General features: G+C 45.4%; 1 protein-coding gene across 6 annotated transcripts in view; it reads right to left on the bottom strand.

The window, feature by feature from the left end:
• ACER1 (alkaline ceramidase 1) overlaps window positions 1-18,893 on the bottom strand; it is a 163,436-nt gene that overhangs the window by 76,934 nt on the left and 67,609 nt on the right. For 3 of the 6 annotated variants that reach the window (XM_085638647.1, XM_085638645.1, XM_085638646.1), the window contains exon 3: window positions 9,374-9,466. The exons of the other annotated variants lie outside the window; for them this stretch is intronic. In XM_085638647.1, coding sequence (XP_085494773.1) covers window positions 9,374-9,466 — 93 coding nt within the window. The remainder of the gene's footprint in view (window positions 1-9,373; window positions 9,467-18,893) is intronic. 6 annotated transcript variants of the gene reach the window in all.

Genomic DNA, 18,893 nt, shown 5'->3' with positions numbered 1-18,893 from the left:
GCTTGGGGAAAACTTATTGCTACCCTATTAAATTCCAGTTTTGAAGGAGCAACTTTCCCGACTTCATGGAAGGGTGCCGAGGTCGTCCCGATTTTTAAGAAAGGCTGTCGGAATGACCCAGCTAACTACCGCCCAATAAGTCTCTTAGACTCTACACAAAAGGTGGCTGGGAAGGTAGTCTTGACCAGGATACTGCAGTGGGTGGAGGAAAAGGGCATCCTTTCAGACTTTCAGGCTGGCTTTAGATCAGGCACGGGGACAATAGAACAATCCTTTCGACTTATGATGCTATACTGGAAGGTTGTTGCATTGGCCAAGGGCAGTCTGTATCTTGCTTTTATAGATTTGCGGACTGCCTTTGACCTAGTTCCCCGCAGCCAACTCTGGAGAGTGCTCGACGAACAGGGTATTCCACCCTATTTGTTAAATCTGTTAATAAATCTCCACGCGGACAATTTTGCCCAGATCAGGTGGGGTAATCAGGGGCAAAAAACAGCACGCATCCCTGTAAATAGAGGGGTACGCCAGGGATGTGTTCTTGCTCCCACCTTGTTCTCCTTGTATGTCAATGGAGTGGTGGAGCACCTGCTTCAACATCCTGCAGACGCACCATCCCTGGCTGGAAGAAAAATACCTACCCTCCTATTTGCAGATGATACCCTCCTGATATCTAAAACCCCGGCGGGTTTGCAGAGTTTAATAGCAAATTTCAAGTCTTTCTGCGATACGAGAGGGCTAGTTATTAATACTGCGAAGACCAAGTATTTGGTTCTCAACCTCCCGAAAAAGTTGGCCAAAACACCGACTCTAGATCATGTTGCCCTTGAGAGAGTCTCAGAGTTTGACTACCTCGGTATTCGACTCTGCGACTCCATGAGCTGGAATTGCCACCTCCAAAAGATGTTGCTGACCCACAAAAGGGTGGTGGGTGCCCTGCTTAAGGAACATCGTGCTTCAGCCTTGAAACCCATCGCTGCTGTTCTAGATATTTACAGGGCAAGGGCTGTTGGTGCTGCTTTATATGGGGCTGAACTTTGGGGGATTCACAAGGTGGACCTTCTTTCCCGTTCGGAAAATAAATTCCTTAAAGATCTAATGGGGCTCCCCTACAGCACCCCAACCCTCCCTTTGCTTCTAGATACAGGTATTCGCCCACTTAGCGATCAGGCAAGGCTTCGCCCTCTTCTCCTATGGGCGAGAATATGGAGAACACCAGAATTAACCAGCTATGCGGATGGATTAACTGATGTGTTGGGATCTCCAGCCTGGGCCAAGATTCCTTGGCTGAGGGAGGTCAAGCGTCTTCTCTTTAGCCTTGGACTCGGCGAAGAATGGAATAACAGAACTGCACCTCCTAAGTCAGAGCTGAAAAAGATCTATTGGAGCTGGATTGCTGGCACCAGAAGTAGCAATGCCAATCTGTGTAGGTCCTCCATGGATTTTCTCCTGATAAAGGAAGTGCACTTCTGTGAACCTTACCTGGACATTATTTCAAACCGTAAGGACAGGGCCTTATACTTCCAATTCAGAGCAGGCTTACTCCCCGTTGGTGAACTGACATGCAGGTGGAAGATTCCAATCCAGACAACTCCGTTTTGCCCCTTTTTTGAAAAAAGGTCTGAGTCTGTCCCCCATTTTTTGTTTGAATGCCCAGCCTATGCAGCCCCCCGGTGTAGATGGCTCAAGCCTCTTTGCAGAGAACTTGGAACTAGACTCCACGTAGAGGCAATGCGAATACTAAAAAATGATCCACGGCCCCTTTTTGCCTGTGGGTTAGCCAAGTTCCTAGGTTGGGCTTGGCGCATCAGATCAGCTAGGCTTTCGTATCTTGTTTAATATGTTTTTTATTCCAGGTTTTTACTTAATTTATTGATACCAGTAGCTGTTTGAAATGTTTGTATACTTCTTTATGCACTGGTTTCTTTTTACTATTTTACTGTGTATTATTGTATTCTTGCTTTTTAAGATATAATCATATCGAAATAAAGCCTTTTTGACTGACTACTCTCACATCACTCACCAAAGCCTCACCTTCACCAAAGCAACCCACCATACACTCACATCACTCACAAAAGCCTCACCATCAACAACCAATCTCACCAATGAAACCCACCACACTCTCATCACTCACCAAATTCTCACCATCACCAACTGATCTCACCAATGCAACCTGCCATACTCATCACTCACCAAAGCCTCACCATCACCAACCGATCTCACCAATGCAACCTGCCATACTCTCATCACTCCCCAAAGCCTCATCATCACCAACGGATCTCACCAATGCAACCCGCCATACTCTCACATCACTCACCACATCCTCACCATCACCAACCGATCTAACCAGTGGAACCCGTACTACCACCACAGCCTCACCACGGCTACTCATCAAATGCTCATCGTCACCATCAACGATCACATTCTCATGGTCAACATCACTCATGACAGTCTTACCAGTGCTACCCATCACACTCTCAGATCACACACCAGTCTCCGGTAAACTCTCTGCACTACTTCCACGTCTGTCCTTGATAGCATACATCCTACAGCCCCCCTTGTGTGACCCGTCTGCACACTCGGTGCACATAGCCAATTCTTGCGCATTCACAGTGTGCTCCCCTCCGACATGACTTATTGAGGTGTGCTGTCCTCATGCAGCAGCCTATTTAATGGCTGCCAAGAACAAGCCTTGGCAATACCAAAGGATCACGCTTTATTGTGCTAATACATGCAAACACAGGCACGCACAAATGCGGTTTGCCTGCATTAGTTCATTAAAGCCAGACCTATAGGCTTTGTCCACTCTTGTTCACTTGATTCCAGGCTCCAGCTGTGCAGTACTGATTGACACCTCCAGCACTAATTTCTGGGATCATAAACTCTTTGGCACGTTCTGCATTGTCATAATACACAAGACCTGATTATGGGGGAACACTATTCTTTTTTAGAGTACCGCACAAGTGGCCGTCTCTGTCGTGCAATCACCTTTTTTTCTAGTTTTCCTCATGAGAAGAGGTGTTATTTGGTGAATTGACAAAAATTTAAACACTGGGAACTAGGTATGACTGGCACCTTGGCGAAGCCAGCTTCTTGGCAGAGATAGTTTCAGACTGCCCCTGGTACTGTAAAAAAAGAATAGCGTTTCCCCATAATCAGGTCTTGTGTATTATGGTTTAGTGAGTGGAGGGCGACCTGGTTACTTTTCCCTCTTTTGCTCCCCTTTTGTTGATGACGTTCTGCATTGTCCCAGTCCCAGTCTGCAGAGCAGCAAGAGATAACAGATCGACAGTCTTTCTTTTATTTCCACTAAGGTCATGGAAACAGGCGAAGGAGCACCAATACATTGAACCATCACCATGTCCTTCTATCTCTACAAACCACAGAGGAAATAAGAGAAGAAGTGCCTCTCACGCCCCTGGACAGCTCTCAGTGGAGATGGTGGGCTGCAGGTAGCAGAGATGCAGCAGATGATGATTAAAGGCGGGGAGGCACAGGCCTGCCTCCCAAATTTTGGGGAGCGGCACTTATTGCTTCTTTATAAATCAAGCTCTTCAGTAGTGTCGCAGGCCTGAGATTGTCTAGGCTGCACCCTTACCCCCAGTGCCTGTAGAGCTGGCGCTCCTGCTATCAGTGGGAGAGACAGATCAGTGTGTATACACACATGGCAGGTGTAACTAGCCAGTGGGCGAGGCTATTGAGGGAGGGACAGATGAGAACCTTCACACCGTGCCATGTGTACGCGGCGCCATTCTGTGGCATCATGCTCAGCCCCTGCCCAATCATTGGCACACTAATGCAGCTGCTGTTCGCAGATTGGGCAGGACACTAGGAAAGTTGGCACTAGAACTGCAGAAATATACGGATTCATCAAATTGTCCACATGGCATGTCCAGGGATCAGATGTTACAATGTGAGAGGTCTATGTATTTATTCATATTATGGTGTTTTACAAGAGAGTGACATACCATCATCTGGGAACTTCAAAGCACCGAAAAGCACACAGACCTGCAAAAACCACAGCCCTTCGAAAAGCATTCTGATGCCCTGGTTAGGGATAAACACGTTTAGGAAGACTTAAACATGCGGGAAAAATGCAAAAACATAGCCAGGAGAAGACAGCGATTACAGTTATTTCAGGGACACGGAGTATTCATTAAAAAAAAGTAATGAACACTGTTGGGTCAAAACCGTCGGAAAATGTCAGTATTTTAAGTAGCAAAAAACTCAGGGTGAGTGAAATATTATAACTTGAGGTGAAAACTGAACAGGCAGGTAGTGTTGGTGAACAATGCGTGTGAGGTGGATATTACCTTTAGAGAGGGAGGCATCTGCAACTTCAGAGCAAATCTAACTCCACCTGTGCTCTTTGTGGGTGAAAAGAGCCTGAGACGAAACAAACTGGAAATGTCAAGAGGCTGCAGCCTACTACTGGCCAGCCCGGAAAGGTCGGTGCACTTCTGCTAGCCCTGGTCATTACAAAACGTTTCAACATACTCCCATGTGCTGTCAGCTTAACTTTACGGGAGTGATTACAAACTGAATCAATATAAACAAAGAGGGGGACCCAGGAGCTAATAAAGGTCCAGTATCCATGCTCCATATGCCAATATCAAAACCAAAGGGGGGATACTGTTCCTATTGCATGGTGCAAATAGTCACCATTGCATCAAGGTGCAAAAAGTCACCTATTGATTAAAAGGGAAAAATGAAAGAAGTAAAGGAAAAAGAAAGAAATCCTAGGTAAGGGGGACCCACCAGTGAAGTGAAAGGACACATGTAGTCCTCTGTTGCCCTGACACACCCCAAGGAGTGTCATGCTTCATCATCGGGCGTTTGCTCCTCGTGGGGCCGGCGCTGCAATTCCCCACGGGTCCCCCGAAGGGTCTCTTTGTCGGAGATCTTTTAGGACTGCCGGATGGTGCATGCGGGTGTGTGGGGTGGGGGTCTAATGAGGGTCAAGGTAGTGCGTGCATAGTGATGAGTCGGTGTATAAAGGGTAAACGGGCAGTGGTGGTAAAGATTGTATACCCTTCACAGACTAGACTCCTGTGTAAAATCTTGCCCCTGCAGCGTATTATGCCTGGGTGTGAGCAAGGTCGTAGGTCAACATGTTTCGCGCCTTTGTCGCCCATGTGGTCGTTGGCGCTTCCTCAGGACCAAAACTGTAAAGTGCACGTGAAATAATAATTAAAATGCCCTCTAAATAAGACAGGGCGGGCAGTGAGCCTGTATACCTATAAGCTGGCTGCAACTGCATGATGTATACCGCTCCTGGTCGATGCCTAGGAAAAGAAAACATAATGAGTCACAGGAATGAGCATCAGTAACAACTTGATGCTACAGGGTATACCACAGTTGTGTGTATAATAGTTACATAGAAAAACAGAGAGCACATGAGACAACACAGTAAAACATAGATACTCAATGGAACCCGTGTCCAAGGTTGGGTGACTGACCAGGTCCAATTGAGACCCCAGAAGTAAGTGGACCGTGTCCTATCAAAGTAGTCATAATAAGCAAAGAGTTCTGGCAACGTAGTAAGAGTATGTAACGTGTCCTGACTGCACACCGTTAAAAACTGGCCAATTTGTGCTCCAATGAAAATAAAGTAACGTGTATGCTCGATATCAAAACACTAATGGAAACTGTTGGGTCTCCACGGGCACATACCTTCCACTGACAAAAGTAGTTTTTCTCTGGCTCGAGCTATGGACGCCCGCGCAATGTCGGGCTGGAAAGCAATTAAAAATGGACATGATAAGAAGCATGATAAGAAGCAGATTACATGCTAGCGAGACCACGCTACTCCCTACTAGGTTAAGGGACTTACAATTTTTGCCGGGATGTTGACTCCTGTCCACCTACCCCGTCCCTGCGTCTGCCAGTTATGAGCCAAAAGGTAGTGGGACGCGGTACTAATAAGGGGGCGTATGGGCAGTAACCCTTTCCGGATAGGACACGGTCCACTTACTTCTGGGGTCTCAATTGGACCTGGTCAGTCACCCAACCTTGGACACGGGTTCCATTGAGTATCTATGTTTTACTGTGTTGTCTCATGTGCTCTCTGTTTTTCTATGTAACTATTATACACACAACTGTGGTATACCCTGTAGCATCAAGTTGTTACTGATGCTCATTCCTGTGACTCATTATGTTTTCTTTTCCTAGGCATCGACCAGGAGCGGTATACATCATGCAGTTGCAGCCAGCTTATAGGTATACAGGCTCACTGCCCGCCCTGTCTTATTTAGAGGGCATTTTAATTATTATTTCACGTGCACTTTACAGTTTTGGTCCTGAGGAAGCGCCAACGACCACATGGGCGACAAAGGCGCGAAACATGTTGACCTACGACCTTGCTCACACCCAGGCATAATACGCTGCAGGGGCAAGATTTTACACAGGAGTCTAGTCTGTGAAGGGTATACAATCTTTACCACCACTGCCCGTTTACCCTTTATACACCGACTCATCACTATGCACGCACTACCTTGACCCTCATTAGACCCCCACCCCACACACCCGCATGCACCATCCGGCAGTCCTAAAAGATCTCCGACAAAGAGACCCTTCGGGGGACCCGTGGGGAATTGCAGCGCCGGCCCCACGAGGAGCAAACGCCCGATGATGAAGCATGACACTCCTTGGGGTGTGTCAGGGCAACAGAGGACTACATGTGTCCTTTCACTTCACTGGTGGGTCCCCCTTACCTAGGATTTCTTTCTTTTTCCTTTACTTCTTTCATTTTTCCCTTTTAATCAATAGGTGACTTTTTGCACCTTGATGCAATGGTGACTATTTGCACCATGCAATAGGAACAGTATCCCCCCTTTGGTTGTGATTACAAACTGCTCATTGGTAGAAAAATAGGAGAAGTTGCTGCACTAGATTTGATTTTGCACTTGGACACGCAAGAGAGCTAACTGACACTGGAGTTCCAAAAGTAGGACAAAGTAACAGCACATCTGGGAAGTAAAATGCCTTTTCTCGTGGTAACTATCCCTCACCACTGCTTCATCATTGATACTCCTCACACTAGCACACAACTCACCATTGCTACTCCTTACTCTTCATCACACTGGCACATCACTCAAAACAGCCTCCTCATTGCTACTCATCACACTGGCACAAAACTCACCACAACCTCACCATTGTTACTCATTACACTGGCACAGCCTTACCATTGCTGCTCATTACACTGTAACATTCACCACAGCCTCACCATTACTACTCATCACACTGTCACAGCCTCACCATTGCTACTCATTACACTGTTACAGCATTCACCACAGCCTCTCCATTGCTACTCATCACACTGGCACAAAACTCACCACTGCCTCAACATTGCTACTCATTACACTGTCACAGCATTTACCACAACCTTACCATTGCTACTCATTACACTGGCACAGCACTCACTACAGTGTCACTATTGCTATTCCTCACACTGGCACAGCACTCACCACAGCTTCACCATTACTACTCATTACACTGGTACAGCACTCACCACAGCCCTCACCACAGCCCCACCATTACTACTCATCACACTGTCACTGCACTCACCACAGCCTCACCATTACTGCTCATCACGCTGTCACAGCACTCACCACAGCCTCCTCATTGCTACTCATCACACTGGCACAAAACTCACCACAACCTCACCATTGTTACTCATTACACTGGCACAGCCTTACCATTGCTACTCTTCACACTGTCACAGCACTCACCACAGCCTCACCATTGCTGCTCATTACACTGTAACAACATTCACCACAGCCTCACCATTGCTGCTCATTACACTGTAACAACATTCACCACGGTATCACCATTACTACTCATCACACTGTCACAGCCTCACCATTGCTACTCATTACACTGTCACAGCATTCACCACAGCCTCTCCATTGCTACTCATCACACTGGCACAAAACTCACCACTGCCTCAACATTGCTACTCATTACACTGTCACAGCATTTACCACAACCTTACCATTGCTACTCATTACACTGGCACAGCACTCACTACAGTGTCACTATTGCTATTCCTCACACTGGCACAGCACTCACCACAGCTTCACCATTACTACTCATTACACTGGCACAGCACTCACCACAGCCCTCACCACAGCCCCACCATTACTACTCATCACACTGTCACAGCACTCAACACAGCCTCCTCATTGCTACTCATCACACTGTCACAGCACTCAACACAGCCTCCTCATTGCTACTCATCACACTGGAACAAAACTCACCACAACCTCACCATTGTTACTCATTACACTGGCACAGCCTTACCATTGCTACTCTTCACACTGTCACAGCACTCACCACAGCCTCACCATTGCTGCTCATTACACTGTAACAACATTCACCACAGCCTCACCATTACTACTCATCACACTGTCACAGCCTCACCATTGCTACTCATTACACTGTCACAGCATTCACCACAGCCTCTCCATTGCTACTCATCACACTGGCACAAAACTCACCACTGCCTCAACATTGCTACTCATTACACTGTCACAGCATTTACCACAACCTTTCCATTGCTACTCATTACACTGGCACAGCACTCACTACAGTGTCACTATTGCTATTCCTCACACTGGCACAGCACTCACCACAGCTTCACCATTACTACTCATTACACTGGCACAGCACTCACCACAGCCCCACCATTACTACTCATCACACTGTCACAGCACTCAACACAGCCTCCTCATTGCTACTCATCACACTGGAACAAAACTCACCACAACCTCACCATTGTTACTCATTACACTGGCACAGCCTTACCATTGCTACTCTTCACACTGTCACAGCACTCACCACAGCCTCACCATTGCTGCTCATTACACTGTAACAACATTCACCACAGCCTCACCATTGCTGCTCATTACACTGTAACAACATTCACCACAGCCTCACCATTACTACTCATTACACTGGCACAGCACTCACCACAGCCTCACCATTACTACTCATCACACTGTCACAGCCTCACCATTGCTACTCATTACACTTTTACAGTATTCACCACAGCTTCTCCATTGTTACTCATCACACTGGCACAAAACTCACCACTGCCTCAACATTGCTACTCATTACACTGTCACAGCCTCACCATTGCTACTGATAACACGGGCACAAAACTCACCACAGCCTCACTATTGCTACTCATTACACCAGCACAAAACTCACCACAGCCTCACCATTGCTACTCATTACACTGGCACAAAACTCACCACATTCTCATCATTGCTACTCATTACACTGTCACAGCACTCACCACAGCCTCACCGTTACTACTCATCACACTGGCACAAAACTCAGCACAGACTCACCATCGTTGCATTGGTTCATTTACCTGGATTACACCTGTATAGCAAGATTGTTCCGACGTACTCTTCAATTCAAGAATGAGATGACAGGCAGAAAGAGGGGAACATACAGAGAACATCTGAGGGGAAGCGATAGACAAAGATACAAGAAAAAAGTGTCAGAAGAATAAAAGAAGGAAAATTAGAAATGATAAAAATGAAGCTGAGCAGACATTATATGAAATAGATGCGAAATGCAGGAGAAAGAACAAAAGGCAGCAAAGAGAAAACTGTAATGCTGTAGGATAGTGGAGACCAGCGAACAAAGTAACATTTTACATACCTCTGATACAGTTCTCAAACTTAGATATCACCTCTAGATTTTAATGACGTAAAAACTGGCGTCTATAAGACGGAAGATCTTTGAACACTTTACAATTTAAAAAATAACTTTGCTTTGTTTCAAAATAATACAGGGTAGGCATTTTGTTTTAGCCTCTTGCCACTGAAAGATCCCACAATCCTTAGGGTCGTGCCCCCTCTACAACCAAGCAGGCGCTGTAAATAATGTATTTTTACAGAAAACTAACAGGGTCATATGTGTGAAATAAAGAACAAAACAGAAGAAGTCTTTCACGAGGAGGACGTGGGGCACTGAGCAGTGTGCATTCATCTACGACTCCAAATTAATAACAAGCATTTGCAATACAACAGGTCTCGCATTTACGTGAGTTTTAGCTAATGGCATTGTAAATGAAATGCCTTTTATTTATGTTTTTTTTTTTAAACATAAATAAAACGCATTGTCATTTACAATGCCAACAGCTTAAACTCTGGTAAATGCGAGACCCATTGCATTGCAAATGCTTGGTTTTTTTAGGTCTTGCCTACTCACAGCTTTAGCTGTCTGCCGACAAGAAACCTATTGTATTTTGATACGTTATCAAATATTCAGGTTTGAGTCAAGCTACTTCAAATCTCTGACTTTTTATATTCTTCCTTTTAGAGCTACAGGCTTCAAACATTGTCAATCACACCAGAGCAGCTCACATGCAACAGGCTTTCTCAGTTTATTGTATTGGCTGCATGTGTGTCCATGTTAATTATTTCTGGTCTACTATATCACAACAAGGCTATTCACTGAACTAACGTCAGGCCTATTACTGGCTTTGCCAATGCTTGTCTCAAATGGGGGTGAGGTCCGATTTACTACGACGGATTAGTAACGACGTACTGTGGAATTTTCTAGGTAGCGTCGGGCTGTGGACGTCGTAAGTTTCGTTTCTTAGTACATGAAACAGAAAGCACGCAGAATACAGTTTCTACCGCCTTGTGTCGTTGATCTCATCAAAAGGACACCTGTTGGGAGCAGCAGCAGGCCAGGTCCGCTGAGACAGCGGGTCGACCCCCAGGTGCACGTGCGTTTTGCCCGTGCCCGCTCGTGCTGTTGCTGATTGGGCAAACGGACTGAGGGAGGTCCTGCTTTATATTCCCCCTACGCACTGAAGGCTTGAAGCGGACAAACAGAGCAAGCGCATCTCGGGTGGTGAGTGAGCATTATGAGTTGGGCTCCCAGTTTTGTGGTATCTTTATTTGTTTACATTTCCGTCTGTGTGTATTTATATTTCTTTTTGGCCAGCTTATTTTCGTTAATCCATATTTTTATTTGTGGTTTGAAAAATAAGTATATCTGCTTTTACTTAAAACTTGCACTTACACTCAGCTGTCTCCATCATCTCGAGTCTCGGCAACGTCTCAGCATTGTGTGATTCTGGGCAAATCACTTAATCTCCCCATGCCTATAAGCAATGAATGTAACCTTGGGTAATGTAACTGGTGCTCATGTAAAGTGCTCGACTCGAGTTCACGCTATATAAAAAAATTCCCAAGAGGTCAAAACAAAGCATTGACATAAGGAAAGATAAATGGGCAGCCATTTATGCAAAGTGAAATCAGAAAACCTGGATAAGTTAGGGATTCCCCAGTTAAATTGTGTGATTTTGTGCAAATATTCACCAAAACACTTTTTTTTCATTATCGCATATGGAAGCACTTTCAGACGTGAGTTCAGAATACCAGCTGTTTAAAAACAAGCGCGTCCACAGACCTCGACCCCAATCGCTGCGCGTGCCCCGGTCTGTCTCCCTTGAGAGGCATCAGGGCAACAATAGTTCTCGTTGGCGGCAGCGCTTCGCGCTGCAACGCCAGCGAGACCTAATAAAGGACCAGGGGTGGAGAAGGGGAAACAGAATACTCACAAGAAACACGGGCAGGTGGAGACCATGCTGTGTGTGTCAAAAACATCAAGAAATTGGCAGAGTTGACTGAACTCTGTAAATCAATTCAGTCATCAAATATGTTTCCTGGAACAGATTACAGGGTGGATGGTCTCATTTGGGAATCCTACCTGGAGAGTATCCTGCCAGCAATGTTCAGACTGTACGAACAGTATTCCACAGAGGGGGACTTATAATTTTGAAGTAGAAGGACAACAGTACCCCAGGGGGACACTTGCCTCTCTTGGAGATCAACACTAGATGGTAAGGGGGACAGATTTATTTTGTAATTTTTTTTATTTTGCAGAGTTTTAACTCGACCCGAATCGGGTATCAGAGCATTTTACATAGCACAAATTGCATAACATTTTTGGTTTTTTAGGCACGGGGAGATTAAGTGATTTGCCAAGAATCACAGGATGTTCAGCGTCATTGCCGAGACTCAAACCCAGTTCCCCAGATTCGAGGCAGACGTGTCTGGCTGTCACTTGGCATTAATAAATATGTGATAATCTTCACAACTGGACATATAGTACTTGAAAGCAGCTGTCCAATGTCTTACGGCAAAAAGATGCCATGCCATTCTCAATATACTTAGTTATTTCGAAAAAGCTGAAACTCACTCTAAGCTGGGGCCCCAGAATTATGGAAAGAGAACCTCGTGATTAGAACTAAACTCGGATATTACAATTCACAAAAATTACTGAATGTGTATTAACAGCAAACATAAATTCTTTGCAAAGTAGTTCCCTCAACTGCCAGGGACTACTACGGTTATGTCTGATTTTTGAGACCGGAAAAAGTATTTTTGCTTTTTTCAGTTTTTCGAGCCTGGGCAGCGCATGAGCTGCTGCGAGGCATGGGGTACTCAGGTATGAACCTGAAGCTTCGCCCACTCTCTGCCCATCTTTCCAGTTGGCTGCTGTTGCTGTCGTTTCTTGACTGCTTCTGATTTGTTAACAGGTTGTTAGTCCCTCCTTAGTAACGCCTTGTCTGCATTTGTAACCACCCACCAGTACTGGACCTTTCACGGTGTCCTTACTGATTAGCTTACATTAGCCCTTCTGAGAACTCTTTGCTCACTTTATCTAAAGAGCACTGGTGGGATGCTAGCTTTAGTGATAGCAGCCGCTTTTTATTTTATTTATTTGCAGCGTGCTATGAGCGCTTTCATTTTAACAATAGGGCCACATGCAGAGCTCAATCATTATCTTTTTAACACTCTCCCTCCCCGCTCCACAGCCGTGTACATACTATCCCTATGTTTTTTCTTTTAACAGCACCGCGTGCTGCTGGATTTATTTTTAATAATATGGGGGACACTCCCTTTCTTTTTCCCCTCAGCTTCCAGCTTGTTGGCTACAACCACGTGCATTACAATGCTGCTGTTAATTATCGCGCTCTTCGGCGGCTTACTCCACTCTCAACAGCTCGCACATCTGCAAAATGGCAGTCGCTGTCTCAGAGAGTGAGAAGATCAGTGAGCTGTGCATCAGCAACCTTATGTCCGAGCTTAAGCTTCGTGGGCTGGACATTAGGCCTGGGCGGTAAATTCCGTTCAGCTCGCGGAATTTGGGTAATTTCACGTTCTGGGTAGAACGCAGAATTGCCCAAAATTCTGCGTTCCACGGCTTCGCAGGATTTTTTGCTTGTTCGCGTTCTCAAAATGCGTGTTCGCGATATATTTCCCCCCCGAGCATGCAAACAGCGTTCGCGAACAGGAAAAAAGCATCGCGAACAAGCAATTCCGCGTGTTCGCGGAATTTCTGCGTGCTCGTGGAGATTTTTTACCGTTTCGCGGAGCTTTGCGTAGCGCGACTATGCAAATTCCGCCCACCCCTACTGGACATCACGGGAGTCAAGACCGTACTCGTCTCACCTTAAACAGGTGAAGCACTGTTACAGTCCTTATGCACATTTCACAAAGGGTGAGGCCGCGTGTTCGCCTCCAATAGTGGGACCATATCGGTTTTGAGAGAGTTGCAGGCTACGTGCACTTCTTCGTGGTGCGTTTTTATAGCCTTTAACCAAAGGAGCATTGTGTTGTAATCTTGCAGTGTGGGTCTCCTTCTTTCCCTCCTCCCTTCCCTCCACTCACTCTAATTATTACCCCTTGGTACCTTCCTGTGTCCCCCTTCCTTTCCACCCGGTTAGAACGTTCCACTAGAGCTCAGATTAGAATGTTGGAATTCAAAACGGGTGTGGAGAGCGGATGACCATAATAAAGAAGCTTCCAACTTACCTGCTTTCAAGTATTCTATTTTGGAGTTTCTACACTGGCGACAATCTGCGCAGGGGGCAACTGGTCATCTCCCATTTCTGTATTCTCTCAATCTCTGTCAACTATTACTTCCATGACTGTGATTCCAGCGTTGCTGTGCCTGTGAACTCTACTTGCACTTCTGCGAATTCCACAGCACGCGTCAACTGCTGCTCCTCTACTGTTGATTCTATATTTCGGTGCCTACATACTCCGCCTGCCTTTTTCACGTTACAGCAAGGCTCAAAAGAAAAGGTACACACGTTCTGTGACTGTGTTTGTGTTCTGTGTTCTCCTCAGAACACAAAAGTACTTCCCTCGGTTTCCGGCGTTGCCTTCTGGAGTGTGGGATCGTCCGACAAGCCGAGGTTATATCATTATCCATGACTGCTGCACGGCGTGTGCCTGTGATTTTTCTTTTGCCTACACCACGACAGTCATTTGATGCATCGCTTTCCCTCAGCACCTCGTAGAACCTGATGTTTGCCCGTTGTTCCTGGTTCGTCTCCCGGTCTGTGTGCACCAGCGCCTGGCAAGTCTTCCTCGTTATCGTCTCTGCTTCCTGGAAGTTTCTCTCAAAGCGACTGCGCGTCTAAATCTGGCGCGCCAGCCACCTCAGAGCTGTGTTTCCTCTCAGAGCGGCCGCGCGTCATACCCGGCACGCCAACCGCCTTAGAGCCGTCAGTATCAGAAACTATCGAGTCCTTCCATTTAATGAGCGGCGAAAAGGACTTTAACCTCTTATTCAAGGCAGATTATGCATGCAAGAGAGGAGTTTCCCCTCCTCTCACTTTAAGGCACATGAAGCATTCAAGTAAGGATATCTTTCCATATGTCAAGTTGTATCGTTCTGTTTTATGGTGACACACTCACCAGAAGTGTGGCTCACTGGTTAGAGGAGGCATACCCTGAAGCAGAGGTCAGACCCGGGACCAGGGTTCAATTCCCGACGCGGCAGGGTCTGAGCCCAAGTGTCCACGGACTCGATAATTCTCACTTCGGTGCCTACTTGAATCATGGGGTCACACTCTGCAACTCTGGGCAATAGCTTGCTTAATCTCCACTACGGCCCCCCGCGGCGGGATGCCTGGCTTTCACCTTGGGGATGCCCAGTATGGGTTATCTCACAGGGAAAAGCCAGGACGGGTTCCCAATGCAAGCGCCGAGATGCCCAAGGGTAAGTCGAGCGCTATATAAGAACACACATACATACATACATACTCTGTGTGTCAACTTCCTACAGTAATACACACACCTGTTTTATCACAATCTTCACGTTTCTACCATAGTACTGCGTAATAAGCCAGTCAGTTTGTCTACTTCCTGCGGTGATACACACACCTGCCTTGCTTTGCCCCATCTCTTCTCCCTTGGATCCTGTGTGTCATTCCAGTGGTGATACACACACCCTCCTTTAGGCACATCTTTCAAGCTTATTTACTGTTTTGAGTTGAAGTGACAATTACCATCTGTGCATCAACCTCCTAGGTATTATACACACCTTCTTCCTTGCCTTATCCCTCTCCTTTTATCTCTGAATCATGGGCACTCCTGGTATATGCAAACCACCATCCTTTCTTAATGAGTGTGGAGATCCCAAAATTAATTGGAAAGACTGGACCAAATTATTTGAGTCTTATCTTATAGCGATGGGGGGAGAAAAGTTCTCAGAACCACGCAAACAGCATAGTTTGTTACACAACTTGGGAGTTCATGGGCGCAAAGTTTATGAAACACTACCTGAGCCAGAATTGGAGGATGATGATGATTTTGATGCATATGATATTACTCTCATGAAATTAGAGACACACTTTGGGGATAAAGTTAATGTGGTCCTTGAACGCCATAAGTTTTTCAGCAGAGCGCAAGGTAAAAATGAATCTATCAATAATTACATTGCAGCCCTTAGAGGTCTCACTCAATTATGTGAATTTGGTGAACTTAATGATTCCCTGATTAGGGACCAACTAGTCAGGTGCACCAATAGTAGCAGAGTACAGGAGAAATTACTTGCTAAAAACCCCACATTGAGAGAAGCCATTTCCATAGCTCTATCTATAGAGCATACGGCTAAATGCATAAAAGAAATTAAAGTCAAGGAATAAGTGGTGGCCTCCGTCCAAGCTAAAGCTTCCAACAGTGAGGTACTCAAAGTCACTAATAAAGAACATGCAAAAGAGATTTCTGTCACTAAACCTATGAAGGATGGACAGGGATTTAAATGCTTTAGATGTGGCAGCAGCAATCACTTGGATAACGGTCCTTTTTGTACAGCGAAGAGTGTATTGTGCAAAAAAATGCAATAGACGAGGGCACCTGGCCAGAGTTTGCAGGGATGGAACTAACAATACAGTAAAAGTAGTCAACGTAGTAGATGAACCATGAGCAAAATTTGTTTTCCAATTAAAAGACTGAAGAACCCTCTAAACCTAATTATCCTAAATTTACTGTGCACATTGACAACAAACCTATTGAAATGTATGCAGACTCCTGTTCTCCTTTCACTCTGGTTAATCTTATCGATTTTGAGAAATTCCTTAATGGTAATAAGTCTCAATAGAGTTCCCCTGATATTTCACCTGAAGGGTACACCAGGGATCCTATTCCCCTTGTTGGCGTGGTAAAAACCCATATAAACTTTAAAAGGAGATCCACAGTTGGAAAAATATATGTAATTGAGAGTGGGGCCAATCTCCTAGGCTGGCAACATCAAAAAAAGCTGGGAATCATACTGGACCCTAACAATGAAAACCAAGTTATCCTAGTGGAAAATCCTAACAGCAACAGGCTCCTGCAAGATGCCTTTCCTGAATTGTTTGCTGACAAGTTAGGGAGGTTGAAAGACTTTCAACATAAAATTAAAGTCAGATTGGATGCCAAACCTATTGTCCATAAGACACGCCCGGTACCTCTTTGTTTGAGAGAGACCCTCAAGGCCAAGTTAGGTAAGCTATGTGAGATGGGTGTCATCCAAACCATAGAATTGTCGGAGTGGTTGGCGCCTTTAGTTTTAGCATCCAGAGCGAACGGGCAAGGTATCCGCCTCTGCGTGAACCTGCGCAGTCTAAAAGAAAAAATCTGGGTTGAGCGGTTTCCCCTCCCCAACATTAATGAGATGTTAGGCACCATGGGGAGGGCGAGTTTCTTTTCAGTCATTGATCTTCAATGGCATACCACCAGGTGGAGTTGCACCCCGAGTCCAGACCGTTGACAGCATTCACCTCTCCTTTTGGAGCCTATATGTTTATCAGAATGCCGTTCGGCCTGGCCTCAGCGGCTTCTATATTCCAAAAGATTATGCAACATATCCTTAGTGGCATACTAAACACCCTATGCTTCCAGGATGATATACTCATGTATGGGTGAACTGAAAAAGAACATGGCAGTGTGCTCAACTCAGTATGTCAAAGACTCACTGAAGCAGGGTTAACCATGAAGTTGGACAAGTGCAAGATTAAAGTAAATTCAGTTGACTACCTAGGACACACAATTTCCAAAGAAGGTTTTAGACCCAAGTACAGCTTAATAAAAGGCAGTCAAAGATGCGCCATATCCAACCAACAAAGAAGAATTGAAGTCCTTTCTAGGGTTGGTGGAGTATATGGCCAAGTACGTAAACATTTTAGCAGATCTGTGCGATGGCTTGTGCGATCTTCTAAAGAAAAGAAATGAATTTACATGGGAGGACAAACACAACAAAATGGTGGACACAGTGAAGAAACACATCCTAGAGTCACCTGCTTTAGGGTCCTTCGACCCCACAAAAAGAACGTCACTAACCACTGATGCATCCAACAAGGGGTTAGGAGCGACACTGTCGCAAAAAAGAGAGGATGTGAGACCATAATAGCGTTTGCTTCCCGGTCCCTTAGCCCCTCCGAACGCAACTACTCTGTCATCGAGAGGGAAGCGTTAGCGTACTTCTGGGCTGTGAAACATTTTAAGATTTTTCTGTGGGGAATAAAATTTAATATACGCACAGATCACAAACCTTTGTAATTAATTTTCTCATCAAAAAACATACATGACAAGTCCCCACGTATAGCTAAACGGGTACTTAGTTTGGAGAACTACTGTTTCAGGGTGGTTTATCTACCTGGTCCAGAAAATGTGGTTGCAGACTACCTGTCAAGGTCCGCCCTCGACCTCAGTCATTGTGAGGATCAGCTAGATGTTCCTATTTTAGCCTTGCACCAAACGCCTTATCTAAAGAAGAATGGGAAGAGAGTGTATTGAAGGATAAGGACATGAGTGTCCTTAAAGACCTTATTATCAATGGCTGGCCCAAGAATCAGTCTGAAGTTCCCGAGGCCGTTAGAGACTATTGGGAAGTACTTTATTAGCTGACCCTTGTGGCTGGGAAAATACAGCGCAATGCGAAGATAATTCCACCCAAAGATCTCAGGAACAAAATAATCGACCTAGCCCATGAAGGACACTTAGGCAGAAGTCTTACAAAAAACAAAGTCAGGAGCTGTTTCTGGTTCCCCAAGAACGACTCAATGGTCGAACTCAAAGTCAAAGAATGGATCAGCTGTGCCAAAAGCGACAAGATTAAAATCTTAAGGAAAGTTCCTCTATCTCCAGTCGAAATACCAGAAGTACCATGGACTAAGCTTGCCATATACATTATTGGTCCCATGGATGTTTTGGGGCCCCAAAAAAGATTAATGTTTGTTCTCATAGATTACATGTTTCACTGGATTAACGTCAAGTTTACCTCCTCCACCACAACAAATAATCTCATCTCTTTCCTGAGAAGTGTATTTGTCTATGAAGGTATACCAGCTACATTAGTGACAGACAATGGAGTGCAATTCACTTCCGAAGCAATGAAAGAGTTTCTAGCGGAGGTAAGCATAAAACACAAGGAAACAGCATTTTATTGTCCAAAAGCCAACAGACTAGTCGAAAGAGCAAATCGCATGGTGAAAGACCACATTTAATTAGCCATCACTAATGGACTCAAAGTTGAAGACTCTCTAAGAGATTGTATCTGGGCATACCACACCACACCCAATCTGGTCACTG

Source organism: Triturus cristatus, chromosome 12, assembly GCF_964204655.1.
Source record: "Triturus cristatus chromosome 12, aTriCri1.1, whole genome shotgun sequence".
Lineage (NCBI taxonomy): Eukaryota > Metazoa > Chordata > Amphibia > Caudata > Salamandridae > Triturus > Triturus cristatus.
This window is presented reverse-complemented; position numbering and strand designations above follow the sequence as displayed.